This window comes from Rousettus aegyptiacus, unplaced genomic scaffold (genome assembly GCF_014176215.1).
Source record: "Rousettus aegyptiacus isolate mRouAeg1 unplaced genomic scaffold, mRouAeg1.p scaffold_m13_p_6, whole genome shotgun sequence".
Taxonomy (NCBI): Eukaryota; Metazoa; Chordata; class Mammalia; order Chiroptera; family Pteropodidae; genus Rousettus; species Rousettus aegyptiacus.
The window spans coordinates 41057929-41072838 of record NW_023416309.1 but is presented as its reverse complement, the minus strand read 5'-3'; the positions used below and the strand labels follow the sequence as shown (position 1 = coordinate 41072838).

The window sequence follows — 14910 nt, the reverse complement described above, 5'->3', positions numbered from 1 at the left end:
AGTGCCATCTCAGTGCTACACGGCCTCTCCGGAAGCGCTTCTGGGCAGCTGGCTTTGGTCTGACTGAATGGGAGCTGGGCCTCAGGGACCAGTGACTTGTGGGGGTTGACTGGCTGGCACGGACTGGGTGCTTGGTGACTTTTGAATGTATAAATGAGTTAATTTATCAAGCCTTATCCCAGAGGATAGAGAAGACACTATCCTATTAGGGGTGACTCAAGCTCTGAGAAGTTCCTGGCCACTTGGAGACCTGGACAGGACAGTCCCCGCTGTGTACTCTCCTCTACCCCGTGGACGTCGGAGGCCACAGTATACTGGCTGACGAGGCCCTGGGAGTCCTGGCAGCTGGGAGCTCCAGTCCTGGCTGAAAACTAGCTCCTGCCTGGCCTCTCTCTGGCTTGAAAGCCTGGCCCCTGGGAGGTGAAGGAGCTCTCCCTCAAACACACTTCCCGGCAGAAAAGGCAAGGGAAGGGCCTGTCTCTGCCACAGGCAGGGGAGGGCCCAGAAGAGCTCTCCAGAGGCTGGAGGCCAGGCCAGCTTGCTAATGTTCCACTAACCTATGGAGCATCAAGGCCAGGAAGGCTCGGATCCCACTGGAGTGCTGCTTAGTAGGAGGCCGAGGGAGGGGAAGGGACTTTCCAGGATGAGGTAAATCCCTACAAATGAGGATGCTGGGAACAAGAAAGAAAAGCAAAGGGGATTATGGGCTCCACTCCTGTACCTCAGAGGAGTAGCCAAGGCAAGCCCCCACCTGGCCTGCCAGCTCCTCAGGCTCTGGGCTAGGGCTGGAAGAGGCGAAACAAGAGGAACGAGCTTATGGCTGGAGAAGGGAGGGAGAAGAGTGGCTCCTGGGTGGCCTGGGCAAGAGCAGGAGTCCCTTGCTGCCCACCAGAACTCCCCAGTGGAATGTTCTCTGGCAGCAGGCATGGGCTTTCTGTTCAGAACCTGCCAGGGAACTGCAGGGGCTGGGGAGAACTCGTACTAGCCTGAAGGCCCTGGCTGCCTCTTCAATGAGGTTCTCAGGAGCCGGCAATTCAGTTTGCTGGGTGTCCTTACAAGGGCTGGGATATTGAAAAGACAGCAATAAAGCTGTTTAACATCATCAGGGGCTCCTTTCCAGCCTATCCCCATACCTGAGAGAAAAGAAGGGAGGGAGAAAGGGAAGGAGGGAGGGAGAGAAAAAGAGAGACAGAGACAGAGAGAGAGACAGAGAGGCACACACACATTTTCTCTCTCTCCTGAAGACTAGAACCTGCTGTCAGAGAGAATCAAACAGACTTACTTCCTCTGGAGAAGTCAAATCTTCTAAGTCCTCCAACATTTTCTCTACAAACTCTTCAGTCAACAGAATCTGGGAAGAAAGCACAAGACAGGCTTTTATTTTATATTTTCACTATATAATTTTTTTGCCAACTGCCAAACCATGGACCTTTCTTCTGGTCATGGAGGAAACATGAGCCCATGGCGATCTGTTCCAAGGACAGAGAGAATTGCCCGAGGCCTGTCCTGTCACCTGCCCCCACCACCTGCATGCAATTTCAGAGGGTCCAGGGCAGAGAAGGAAGAACATCAGGGGACAATGGGGAACCGAGGTGGGGACATCTGGAGGGACAGCAGTGCTGACCCCAGAAGGGATATGGAAATGAGTGGGAAAATACCCTTTTTGGCATTTTGGGCCTCCTGCATGTTGCAGTGCAGTAGAAGAAAAACAAAAGCCAAGGGACGGAGAAGACCGACTGCCAACATCCTTCTTGCCCAACCATGTCACATGCCCCTACCCCCAACCAATAGGACAAAAAGAATATATTTGTTTTTGGAATATCAGCCTTGTCCGGAATCTGGAAATGCCCCAGAAGGTACATCCAAGAATGTCTGAGTTGGGGAATTTGAAGACTGTACCAGCCTCTTTCATTTTACAAATGAGAAAGGGACCCTCAGCTCCCATTTCCATCTGCAGAATTCTCTCAGTCTAGAAGCTCCCAAACCTCTGTCCTTCTGGCCCCATTCAGCCACTGAGTTCTTTAAAACTTCCTTTGAGAAACCTCTTCTACAGGTCACCTCCCATCTGTCTCACTTCGCTGCTCTAGTCTGACGCCTTGTCATTTTGTATGTTGATGTCCAGCCTGGCCATCATGTGGCTGGCACAACCACCATCCTCACCCCCAAAGTAGTTTTGACAGCCCATGGGAATGTCCAAGGCACTTGGGCCTTCCTCAACCTGATGGGTCCCTTTCCCAGCTGGCTTCTCTCCTCACAGTCTCTGTAGAGCCAGACCAAGCTCACCTCAGGTCTGCACCACACCAGGCCCAGGCTGAGACTGTCTTTTCCCAAGCTGAGGCCTTCCTTGGCCCCTCTCCTCCCTATGCTGGTACACGGGGCCTCCTGACCTCTGTACCAGACCTTTCTACATCCCAAGCTGTGGCTCTACCTGCCTCTGCCTTGCCTCCTCCAGCAGACTATGAATGCCCTGGGCAGGACACAGAGAAAGAAAGACAATGGGTGAAGACCAAAGTGAGAAAATACTCATCAGGTTTCCCCTGGGAGTTGTTCATTCTGATAAGAACATACGTTTCAACACTGAGAGCAGAGCCAGCTTGTGAGATGAAGTGAAATGGCAGAAGGACCTCACAGGATAGAGGGCTCCAAAGGAAGGAAGGTGACGGGGTAGAAGAGGGAGCAAGAAATAAAACCACCCCACGTGACCAGACCAGCTACTACACCAGGCACCTTGCCAAACGCTCAGAATCGTCACTTCTCAGTCTCTTTGCAGATGAGGAAACTGAGGCATAATTTGCCCGACATCACATAGCTGTGAGCAGCTGAGATAAGACCATATCCCAGTCATGTCTAGACTCCAAAGTTAGTGCCTGAAGTACTGCTTCCAAGCCCCACACATTTACTCATTCTTCCACTCATCTGCCCAGCACAGCATTCTCTGGGGACCTCTGCTAGGCCCAGCCCTGGGTAGAGCCCCAGAGACAACAGACATGAAGGTAGCCCACAGCTGAACATGCTCCCTTTCTTGGCTGACTAGGAATCAAAGAACATCTCCATCCCAGGCTGCAAACTCCCAGTCAGGAACAAAACAGCTCTGACCACTGGCCCACATCTCCTCACCAAAGTTTATGTTTGAGGAGCTCAAGTCTCAAGTGAGGACAGACAAGGTTCAGACAAAGTCATCCAAGGAAATACCTGCCCACGGTGCCCCTCCCACTCGGTTCATCCTCCAAGTTCCCCACAGCGGGGCTGGCTGACTCCTCTCACAGACTATGGTGACTTGTCCCCAATCACACTCTGATCCTCCCACAGTCTGAGCCCTTGTGCCTCCTCCTATCCCAGGGGTTTTCCCCCACAAAAGTCCAGAGTTCCTCTACCAGTTATCACCTGTCTGCTTGAGTAGTACAAAAGTCACATTCATATTTCTGCCATTTCCGGGGCTTGTTGCCATCTCTACAAATGCTAACGCAAACACAAGCATACCTAAAACCCAATTATATTACAATGGCTCCAGTACGGGGTGTTTCTAACCCACAAATAATTTGGAGGGAGAGACTTTCTGCCAGAGAGGTAAATAGGTCTGGGACTGTAACTCGTGCTGGGGTGAGATGAGTGGAGAGCTTGCAGGGACTATGGCTGCCCAGTGAGGCTCCGAAGGGCTGTTTTTAAAGAATCGGAAAGGTAATCCCGCCAGCTGAGTTCAGTCCTAAAACAGTTAGTTCCCCTGGCAAAGGCGTAGATAGAATTGGTGGTAGAGAGAGGGTGGGTTATGGAGGCTTTTAGCAGAACAGCTCCCAAGGGTATAGCGTACCATCTGTGTGAGGACTCATTTTGTACTCAGCTCAGGGAGGGGATGGCAGGACCAAAAAAGAGGACAAACCCTAGTTGCTACTCAATTTTCACTTTTGGTGATTTGCTGGCTCCTACTGAAAACTCCACATTATTTTAAAGAACCCAAACCGGGGAAAATTATATATGAGATCTGCATGATATTGAGGGTGACATTCCCTGCAAAGAACCACGACAGACTGTCATAGCTCCAGGCACCTAATTTAATTTCCTTTGGGAGTTAAACCTTAGACACTTAGATTCAACAAACAGGCCCTGTTTTGTATATTTCAGACCTGGAGCTGAGAATGTTAACAGATCTTATCAACAGGACACTGGAGATAGACAGCTATGATGGAGCAGCCCCTGGACGTTCTCACGAGTAACAGACTCGCTGTTGTGATACAACTGTGGGAAAATCCTGTGCAATTCTGGGGCTTGGGGTTCTTGAAGCTCATGAGTCCCCACGGAGCTGCCTGGCTCTGCCACCAAAAATAACAGGAATGTTTATGACAATGACAGTAGTAATGATAACACTACCAATAGCAGGGGCAGTGTTTCCTCCATGTGCCAGGCACTGCGCTCGGTGCCTGACCTGTATCATTTCACTTAATCCTTATGACGGTCCTGCAAGAAAGGAAGTATTATCTCCATTTTGTAGATTAGTAGGTGTCAAGAGGAGACAAGTCTCCTGGACTTTAGAACAGTGATCTGACATCATGGTAGTAGAGGATGCTCTTTTCTGTTTGGGGAAGGTATGCCAATTGTAGAAGCCTTGTGTATTCTGTGCTGACTACTCTCTCTACTCTGATGGGGAGATTAAGATGACTTTAGCTTTGACCAATAGCCCAGAAAACCAGCAATCCCAACACCAACCAACCACATATCTCCTGACCGCTTGTGCAGCTCAATGGGGCTGGAACCCTGAGGGTCATAAACATATAGCCACTGGAAAACTAGGCTGGCCCATTGGAAAGGAAGGCAGACTGTGCCCAAAGTTGGCTTCTAAATGGGGACAGTAGGGCAAATTTCCAGGCCAGCTTGGCGAGTGCATACATAAAGCAACAGGTACTTTAGCCCAGAAAACAGCTGTGGAAATAATAATAGCATTCAATGATGTCTGTCCAAGAGCTGGTCATAAAATGCTTATGTTTGTGTAACACCAGCCCTCAGAGGGAGGAAATTTCTCTAGTGAGAGGGGACAGTGCCCCCAGCCAAACTCCCCTGGGAAGCTTTTGAAAATATGGAGATGCGGGGCCCGTCTAGACCTTCTGAATGCAGACCTTCTGAATCAGAATGTGGGGGCAAGGTCAAGGCATCTGCATTTTTAAAAGGTACCCCAAGAGATCATGGTGGGCAGAGTGCTAGGAAATAATCCGACTCACAGGGGAAGAGGGTTTGGGCACAGGCTTAACCCAACAGGGGTGTTGGTGGCTGCAGCTCTATCACCATCTAATTGGCTGAGCTGGGAGGGCAGCTGTGGCTCCCCACCCCTCACCCTAACCCCACCTTTGGCTAGGGAGGGGGCTTGGAATCTAGTCTAGCAGCTTATGCCAAGGTGCTCACTCCAGGCGCCTTAGAACAGCCTGGCTGGTTGGTGATGATGGAGGATTGTCAACAACCGCCCAATTCCCCAGGCTCCGGCAAGTTCCATAAGGAACTCAAAAAGTGATCTTTCGTCAGTGCCTGTCCTGGGCAGGCCCAGCTCTGCTGCAGGCAGAAGCTCAGATGCTACAGATTTGATTCAAATGTCTGTGGTCAGTGATATTTCTGAGTCTACATACAGTGCTGACAATGCCCACTCCTTCCCCTTGGTATGACAATCCACACTTTGTCTGGGGCCTTATTTGTTCTTCATGTTGACACGTTGTTCTTGCTTCCCAACAAGTTTGGCTTTCTTTTTTCCTCCCTTTCCTTCTCTGAGGGAAGGAAACGTGTTGTTTACAGAGTAGGGCTTGCCAAGGAGCTGCTCTGGCACCCACGATGGCAGTGGAGGAGGCAGGGATGAGGAAGCGGTCCAGTCTGCATCCTTCTCACCCCAATGGGCCAGACACAAATCAGAAAATAGCCTGGAGATCCTCCAGGCTTGAGGGCAGGTGTGTGTGTGTGTGGCAGGTACAGCTGCAGTGGTGGCACAGCAAGGCCTCACTCATTTCCTGTTCTTGGTGGGCAGTGAGAAGTCGGGTTTGGTGGCCAGGAGCAGGCTCAGACTTCTCCTGCTCTGGCTGTTGCTGGTGAGGGCACAGCCAGCCATCACAGTCCTCTCCTGAGAGGGAGGGTGTTGAACTTCTCCAGGCACAGTGCTGGGTTTTAAACACTAGTGGGTGTACCCCTGAACAATGAGGTCCCCAGAGTATACCTCTGCACAATGTGGTCCCCATGACAGCCTAGGCAAAGGCCTCCAGGGAGAACAGGTTGTGGCCAGGTTCACCAGTGGAAGGAGAAACAGCACAGGCACTGAAGAGGAGCTGCCCAGGGCCTGGGCCAGGGATTGCCAAGTGTCTTCCACATAATGTCCAAGTAGGCAGATGGGGATAGGAGAAGGCAGGGGCTTGTCCAAAGGACAGTGGTGAGCAGTTGCTGGGCTAGGAGAAGAGCCCAGCAGTGAGTCTCCAAACCTGGCCTGAAGCAGAAGAGCCCACTTGGAACAGCTGCTGGGCATCTTCTCCCAAGCCTGGGCCTCCCATCAGGGCTGGTAGCGAATGACTGAGAATGGGGCGCCAGCTGGGTGAGCTGTCAGACACCACACAGCTGAGAAAGCATTGCAGGGCTTTAAAAAAATATTCTCATATTTGGTGATGTGACCCCCATGTGACCTCTGGGGCTGACTTCAACCCCTTCAGTTCAATCTTGGCTGAAGACAGATGAACGACTCAGCTCTGGGCCAGGCTTCTGCTCGGACGACTAACAGCCTGGTGATGACAGACTCAAGGGAGAGAGGCTTGTTAAAGCCACTGGGATGAGGAATGCTAGGGGAAGGTGTACAGGAGAGAATGCTGGCAGCCCTCCCCCAGGGTCTGAAGACCCTTTTGCAAAGCTCTGGAGTTTGCTGACATGCTTTCCCATCTCAGTGAGGAAGAAAACAGCAGATGGTAAGGCAGATGGAGTCAAGGTGTCGACCTCTGGAAACTAAGAAGCCTCTGGAGGTGGAGCAGGATTCCTGCCTCTCTAGCTCCTCCAGGAAGCAGGGAGTGTCCACTGTGCTCACCCGGAGGTTGCAGATGGCCCTGTCTTCCTGTGTGCTGGGGCCTTGACTTTCCTGGTGCTGGAGAAACAGGGGAGGGGAGAATCATGGAGGGCAGGTGCAGGCCCAGGAGCAGGTGGATATAGAGGCCTGTCTGGGCCACTTACAAACTCCAGACAGGGCTCAGAGTCCCTCAGCTTCTGCCTTTTTCTCTCAGCCTCCCCTTTGTCACTCTCCCCCCATGTAGGGTGTCTTTGCCATGCCTTTTCCCCAAGAGATAACAGGCCTGGGCTGGTAGCCAGAACAAGGTGCCAAGGCTGGGAATGAGGGCTTCCAAGGCTGTTGAAGGCTGATGCAAGAAAGTCATCCTGGCCCCTCCTGATTCAGCTGGGACCAACAGGGAGGTTCAAGCAGCAGACAAAGAAACAGAAGTCTGGGTCTCTTTAAGTCCCAGGTCTGCTGCATTCGCTCGTTTCTGGCTCCTCTGCCCCCAACAGGCCTAGGCACACAGGGCCCGAGGATGTACGCTCGATCCTAGGAACGTGAACAAGGGAGTGAGGGGGTGAGGGCTGGCCTGTGTTAGGGTCTCCCCTCAGAGGGGACTGGGGCTCTTCTTGGCCCAGTGTAGTGGGCCCTCACTGGTGATGAGCCTAACCCCAAACCTCTAGGGGGTCCTGCAGACTTCCAGGGAAACAGCCAGCTCCAGAGGGAGACCTAGAGGCACACAAGTAATTAAAGGCCCAGGGTCCCACAAGCTACAGAGCTGTCTGTGACCACAGCGGCAAGACCCTAAAGGGAAGGCAGGTTGGCGGTCAGATGCAGAAAATGCTGACTGCTTTGAGGGTGGGGAGGAAGGCTGCTGTGGATGATGGCTCCACAGCTGAGGACCCACTGGGGGCAGGACGAAGGGTTTCCCAGGACTTCTTGGAAAGGGCCTGAGAAACCCCTTGGTGAGTGAGGGTATGTGCTTGGGGAGTGGGGCCCCAGCCAGCCTTCCTGGGAGCTCCCCTGTGAGCTGGCCCCTGCAGTGGACCACACTAATGAGCCCATAACACAGGCCTTTGATTAAGCAGCTCCCAGCACAGCAACTTTATTGAAACATGCCGAGGCCAGCAGCTGGTTCCCACCGCTCCCGGTTCCCCAGGCAACAGTGCATGGGAGGGGACCACGTGCATGAGTCTGCAGTGCCTGAGTGCTCAAGCTCACTGAGGGGCTGCTGGGGAGGAGAGGAGGAGTAGAGCTGGAGTGGAATGCCAGCAGTCAGGAGTAAAGGGCTTGGGAATTGGGGTTGGGTCCAGAACTTTGGGGGGCCTGAGGGGCAACATGACATCTGCTGAGTCCTCTGGGGTCCAAGATCCCCAGGCTGCTGAGAATTGGACATGCTGACCCAGCCCCCTCCTCAGGGAAGAAAGATGTCCCAAGGGGGAGGTGGGATTCCAAAAACAGGTTCAGAGTTGACAGTGTGAAATATAACTAGGGGAAATTTCTTCTTGAATTTTGGGAGACTCCAGACCCTACTTTGCCAAGAAAATGTGCCTTAACCTTCAATATACACGAATGTTATCTGAGGACATGTCTGCTGAGACCTGTCAGCATTTTGTCATCTACTGGGAATGATGACCTGTGAACTCTCAGGGGCTAGGGTCTCTTGCATGGTTCCTACCTTCCCTCTCCTTACCAGCTCTGCTTAGGCAAGAGGCCAGCCCCCTTCCTACTGTCCAGAGGCAGCCTGGCAGCCTGGGACAGTGCTGGGGTGGGAGGCCCTTTCCACTTGAGCTGGGCTAATTTCAAATGTTACACTTTAGAGCTTTTGCTACAGTAACTACCAACACCACATAGACAGAAATCTAATGTTACCAAGAGGGACTTTTAAAATGTATTTATAACTTTATGGTTCAAAGTAATTTTGTTATGAAACAATGTAATAACAACAGTGGAAAAAGGCAAGATAATTTATGGTACACAATATCCCTAAAGTACCAGCTTCCATTTCTACCTCAGCTGAGTCTGGGGAGTGTGGTTGGTGTCCTTTGTTTGCTGTTTGTTTTAATTGAGGGTTAGTATTTGTGGGGGAGGGGGCGGGGCCTAAAGAAGAAATTCAGCTGCAAGACGATACACACACAGGCAGAGAAAAAGCCTGCTCGCATTTATAGTATATATGCTTCAGACGACCCCCCAGACCAGGTTACACCCACACAACTCTCCCTCTACTGTCCTCTCCCCACCTCCTACCCCTACACCACAAAGAAGGCAGGTCACATTTAGGATTAGGGTCAGGTTCCCTTTCTTGGTATTTCTGAGAGAGGTAAGGTAGAGTGTCTCTCCTCTTGCATCTCTAACAACAAAAAATAATGTTGCTCCTCTAATACATCGGGGAGTGTGCTGGACCAGACCGAGTACCTGTGAAACTTGAAACAGGGTGGGGGCTGGAAGGAGGCCCATGGCTCCCAGGCCCCAGCACTCCGCTTGGCAGTGCTCTGAAGCTGTGCTCCATTCAGAAGAGCAAAGGAGGAACAACGTGTTCTGGACAAGTCAGCAGTTTCTGTGTAGAGAAGCTGGGTTTCCATCAGGAGGAATGAGAGAGCCATTAGATGAGGGGTGGGAAGAGGCTCTGCCTGCTGAGACCTGCATCCCAGACCCAGGTCCAGGTCCACATGCCCGCCTTCTAGGAATTCTGGTGGGATTTCCATATATGTACTCAAGAGTGGCTTCCATACTGCCTTCCATCCTGTCTCGCCCTTGGTTCCCTATACTTTGGTTTAGCCAGGGTGCAGAATATGTCATATCTTGCAAACCTGGATTTCTCTGGCAAAGAGAACTACCAATGGCCAGGGCCTGGAGAGTTATTATTCATGTCTCAAGTGATAGGAGAGAGGCCAAAAAGTGCTCCTGGAGCTGATGGGATAAACAGCAGCAGCTACACTCCACAAGGCTTCTCAGGAAGGGAGCTGCCAAACCGCCAAGGGAGGAGAGGGAGGGGGTGGGTGCAGGAAGAGCCCATGGAAAGGAGGTGGGGAGAAGAAAAAGAGTCTTCTCACTTGTAACCAGGGTCCATGAGCTGCGTAAGGGTGCTCCTCAGTGGCAAAGGCACCTTCCACTCCAGTGGAGACGAATGTGATGGCCATGTCACCTGTGATACTTTTATATGTAAAGTGCCGTCCATGCAGGAGCCTGCCCCTGGGGGTGGGAACATGGAGACAGTGAGCAGCAGGCCTGGCCAAGGCTCAGGGACTGTGGGGGCTATGCTCCCTGGGAAAGGGTGCCTGGCAAATGCTTTCCTGACTGCCCACCTGTCCACTAACAGGAGACTCTAATCAAACACGTTCATTTCAACACCTTCTAAGAGAAGCGTCTCACAAGTTCTCTCCTAGCATTCTTGCAAAGCACTCAAAGCTAGCAGGGACGCTAGGTCAGCGTTCAAAGGGTCCACTTCTTTTATATCGCAGAAACTAAGGCCAGTTAGTAATGTGCCCAAGGTCATGCCCAGAGCTAAGAGAGGGGTCATAACCCCTTTGTTTGGAGGACAGGAATGAAGTAGCTCCTAATTTCCCATGCTCCTGGATGATGGTGGAGTGCCTTCACCTGTGTTCAGGGTAATCTTCCACCTGCTCCTGGGCCCGCCCATAAAATTTCAGTAACTAGCCCCAAGGCCACGAGCACATCTTAAAAAACAAAATAAAACAAAACAAAAAAACCCTGAAGCCAAGTGGGGTTACTCTAAGGGAGCCACAAGAAATTACTGTTAATTTCCGGTCTGGAAATACACCTGGGAGAAGGGGAGGCAGGGGCAACCGGCGAGGCGGCTGCCAGTCAGCAAAGGAAGCAGATGTGCTCTTCGCTTTCTCAAGCTGCCCCAGATTAACTCTTCCACTAGTTTACAGGCCCTGAACCTGGCTCAGAGAGGGGGCTGAGGAGGGATCGGCTTGGGTCCTGGCGGTGGGCCCTGCCAGCCGCCATTCATTCTGACCACTAGCTCTGCTGCCCAGGGTGGCTGGGCCAAGGTTGGTCACCATCCAAGCTCCTTCCCCAGGCTCCAGGGACAATGTGGAGGGTCCAAACCAGTGCAACCCTCTTCCTTCCTTGTCACTGTCGTCTGAGTTTCGAGTTATTCTTGTTGCCTCCCCTGCAATAAAAGTGAGGGTGGAACCCCTGAGGGCTGTGGAGGAAGCCAGCTGCAACAGATTCAGCCCAGTGCAGCATCCCCAAGCAGAGAGCTGAATTCTGGCCACAGGGCTGGGTTTCTGGCACTGAGGACAGTAGCAGAAGAAACACAGCTGGGCTTCCTGGTCCCTCAAGGAGTCTGCTAGCCTGGCCACTGGGTCTGAAGAACTGAGTGTTTTGCATGGGAACAGCAGCAAGCAGGAAAAAACAGAGCCCAACCCACCAGAGCCCCTGCCCTACCACCCGAGTGCTACAGGGATCCTGCCACCTCTGACTCTGGCAGGGGCATCTGAGTCTGCTCAGCTCACTGAACATTCCTAAGGGAGCAGGGCTGAGGGATACTTCTCTAGGAAAAGGAGAGTTCTTCAGCACTCTGGGGGCTACTGGCTGGCTCAGAGTCCACAGGCTCCCCCATAGGCCCGCATGGAGCTTCCTGACTAGTCCTCCTCCCTCCCTGGGCCCCAGACTCCACTTAGGTGTTCGGGAGATGGTAAGTACAGGCATGGTGGCTTTTTGAGGCCAAGATGGGTGCTGTGGGGCTCACCTTAGGCAGAGAGGAATGAGCGCTCCTGATTCCTGATTGAACTTCAGATGTACACTCTCAAGTTGCCGTGTGCGGATCAGCTCATGGGGAATAATGGCCGTGGAGCTGTCGCTTTCCAGGCTGTCTTTGCGGCTCCTGTGAAGCAAGCACAGGAACAGATTTAGCACAAGGTAAAGACTGCAGAAAGGAGGAAGGAAGGAAGGAGATGGAGTCGCTCAGGTTGGGCTCCTAAACAATGACAATGAAGGTGACTTATGATAATGATAACAATAGCCACTATCCACCAAGAACTTGCCAAGCAACTTTGCAACGCCCCACGAGGTGGGCATCATTATTATATCTTTTACAGATAAGAAACTGGTGCTAAAGCCCGCATCTATGGTCAACACTTTATAAACATTTATGTCACAGTGACTTGTTCTTCTGTGTGACAGAAGCATGCGCTTCTGGGAGTCCTTCTTCCCCTGCTCTGGAGCCTCAGACCTCGAGTTTTCCATAGCTGGGGTGCTAGCATACCAGGAGACATGGCTCCAAGTGCTTTTCCCCAGATGACCCTAAAAAGGTTGTGACATCAGAGGAGGCTCTTAAGTTTGCATATTCATTCTTAATCTATCCAGGAAATGATATAGCCCTCAGTGATGGAGTGGAAACCAGGCTCTCAGGAGTCAGACCAGTAGGCTTAGCTGGGCAGCAGAACTGGGCCGCCACCCTGCTGGGCTTTGAGGCCCCAGGAGCCCTGTTCCAGGGTCTTCTTCACTGTCGCTTCACACTCCCTCCTGTCCTGCTTCCCACCAATAGCTTGTCCCATTGCTGGGCCATGGGGTCCCTCTGTGATCTAAATTTTGCTCTTTCAAATTCAGCTGCTCCCAATGACAACCTCTCAAATCTGCCTCAGCCCGAAATAAGGGTTACCCACTGATCCCATTCAAAAGGCCGGATCCTGGTTTGGGCTGTGAATCTCAGAACAATTCCCCAGTGTCCATCAAAACACTGGGTAAGAAGCTCTAGTTATTTATCATTCAAGCTGCCAAAGCCACCCAGGATGTCTGGGCCCGACAGGCAGACAGACAGGAGCAGGCCTAACCTCCTCACATGCTGGGGGGCTGAGCGCTGGGGCCTGTGGCCAATGAAGCATCCTGAGAGGCAGAGGACTTCCTCAGCGGATGTGTAGTCAGCAGGCAAGAGGATGAAGGGTGACACTGGACAGCACAGGGCTCGCTGAGGCAGTGGTTTATAAAAGTCCCTGAGGTAATGGGGACCATTCCCACCAGCTCGGTGGATCCACTCCCAGATGTATGTGACTGCTCTTTCACAAAGCATTCCCTTCCTCTGGTTTCCCAAAGCCAATTCTGAAACTGCCCTTTGCTCTAGCTTCTCGTTTGACAAACCCTTTCACAAGACCTGAGGAGGAGAAAAATGCTCTGGTCAAGAGGGACACAGAATTTCAGCACTGAAAAGAAACATTGAGGCTGTTTACTCCCTTTCCTTTACAAAAGAGAGCCAGTAATGCATCTAAGGCCACAGAGCTGGTCTGTGGCAGACCAGCGTGGGAGCCTTGGTTCTTTGACCAGTTCTTTTTCTTACACATTGCTGCTGGGCCTCCTGCCTCCCTTCCCAGGGGAGGAGAGCAACACCAGTACCACCTCTCAGAAGGTGCCCTCAGGGCCCAGACAGGAGCAGAACTCCTGAAAGACAGCAGTCATCCTTTGGTGAGCCCCTGTTCTGCTCCAGGGCAAGGAGTCTATAGAATCACTCCCTGAGTCCTCACAGCAAGTACCCCAGGTAGATTCTATGGTTTACCCTTCTTTTACAGATGGAGAAACTGAGGCTCGGAGAGGCTAGGTGACAAGTCTAAGGTCACAAAGTGAGTTTAAGTGGAAGAGCCAGGATGTGACTCTTACAATCACTTCCCTGAGCCATTGCTGACCACGGTCCACACAGACATATGACCATGTTCCCACCACCGTGCCCCCGAAAGGGGAGAAGGGTCGAGGCCTGGCTGCCAGGCAGGGCCTCTGAGCCTGTGGGACCTGCTAGAGGGAGCATCCGCGGCTCTCTGGCACTGGCAAAAATGCTGATGAATAGCAACTGGGGGAGGAGGGGTGGGGCTGGGAGAGAAGAATCAACAGCACACAGGACTAGAGACATCTCAGGCTGGAGGGAAAAATAAATTGTTGAAAGTCAGCTAAAGTCACCTTGGTAACTGCTACAACACACTCACCCAGAACCAAGGACATCAAACCCAACTCCAAACAGCTTTAAAGAAATGGAAAAGAACTTAATCATCTGAAGAATTAATGTGACAAGTGCCCACATTTACACCTCCCACTAAGCTTCAATCATTTGAAAATGTACTTTAATCTTTTAAGAGAAAAAAAAATTGCAAAATGCTAGATCTGCAGTCCTGGAGCTTGGGTATTTCCGGCATGCTGCTTCAGTGGAAATGCGGCTGCTCCACACTCACGCAGGAGCTCAGCTTTTTGCTGATTTGTTTTTTCTGGACATCGATGCAGAAGCATGAATTATTTGTGTGGGCTGGGTGAAGTATTAAATCTGCAGCCGACACAGGTTTGCAATGTTTTGCATGGTTGTCAGCTTAATCTTAGTCATAAAAAAATAAGTAGTGTGCTCGCCAGCATGGCCTAATTTTTCAGCTGGGCTGTTTTCTCCCTGAGTTCCCAGTGGAGAAAAAGGCAGCACTTCAGGGGTTGGAAGGGAGAAGGTTCCCAGGAAGCATGATGCACACCCAATGGGACTGCTGGAGATATGGGGCCAGGGGATGAAGGATAAACTACTGCCTCAGGAAGCAGAGTGGCTAACAGCACTAGTTCGGGCAAATGACTTTAACTCTCCCTAGGCTTCAGTATCCTCTTGATGGAATGAGGTGACCCAAACGAAGCATCTAACAGCGCCTGGGATGTAATAGGTGCTCAAACTATAGCTGGAATGCATTAATAATATGTTAGCTGGCTGCATTAAAAGTCTATGTGCTCCTCCTGCAAGATGGTTGATAGCTTAATACAGACTGTTTGCCTTTACCCTGGGCCCATAATCCAACTGCCTCTGGCCAAGTCAGTTTCCTCTTCTGAGCAAAGGTCCTTGTCCTAAACTTGGAAAGGCAACTTCTGATATGGGGCTTGAAAGGGCTCCTGACTCCTTGAGAAGACACTGTAGGTCCTAGTCGACCACTGGTGCT

General features: G+C 51.7%; 1 protein-coding gene across 6 annotated transcripts in view; it reads right to left on the bottom strand.

Annotated features, from left to right (window-relative positions):
* The window catches only part of SUFU (SUFU negative regulator of hedgehog signaling), a 92907-nt gene that overhangs the window by 5043 nt on the left and 72954 nt on the right, over positions 1–14910 (bottom strand). For 2 of the 6 annotated variants that reach the window (XM_016154526.2, XM_016154527.2), the window contains exons 9-11: positions 11715–11849; positions 10048–10186; positions 1283–1351 (exon numbers count right to left, since the gene is read on the bottom strand). In XM_016154526.2, coding sequence (XP_016010012.1) covers positions 1283–1351; positions 10048–10186; positions 11715–11849 — 343 coding nt within the window. The other 4 variants (XM_036223236.1, XM_016154528.2, XM_036223238.1 and 1 more) reach the window with 4 other exon arrangements.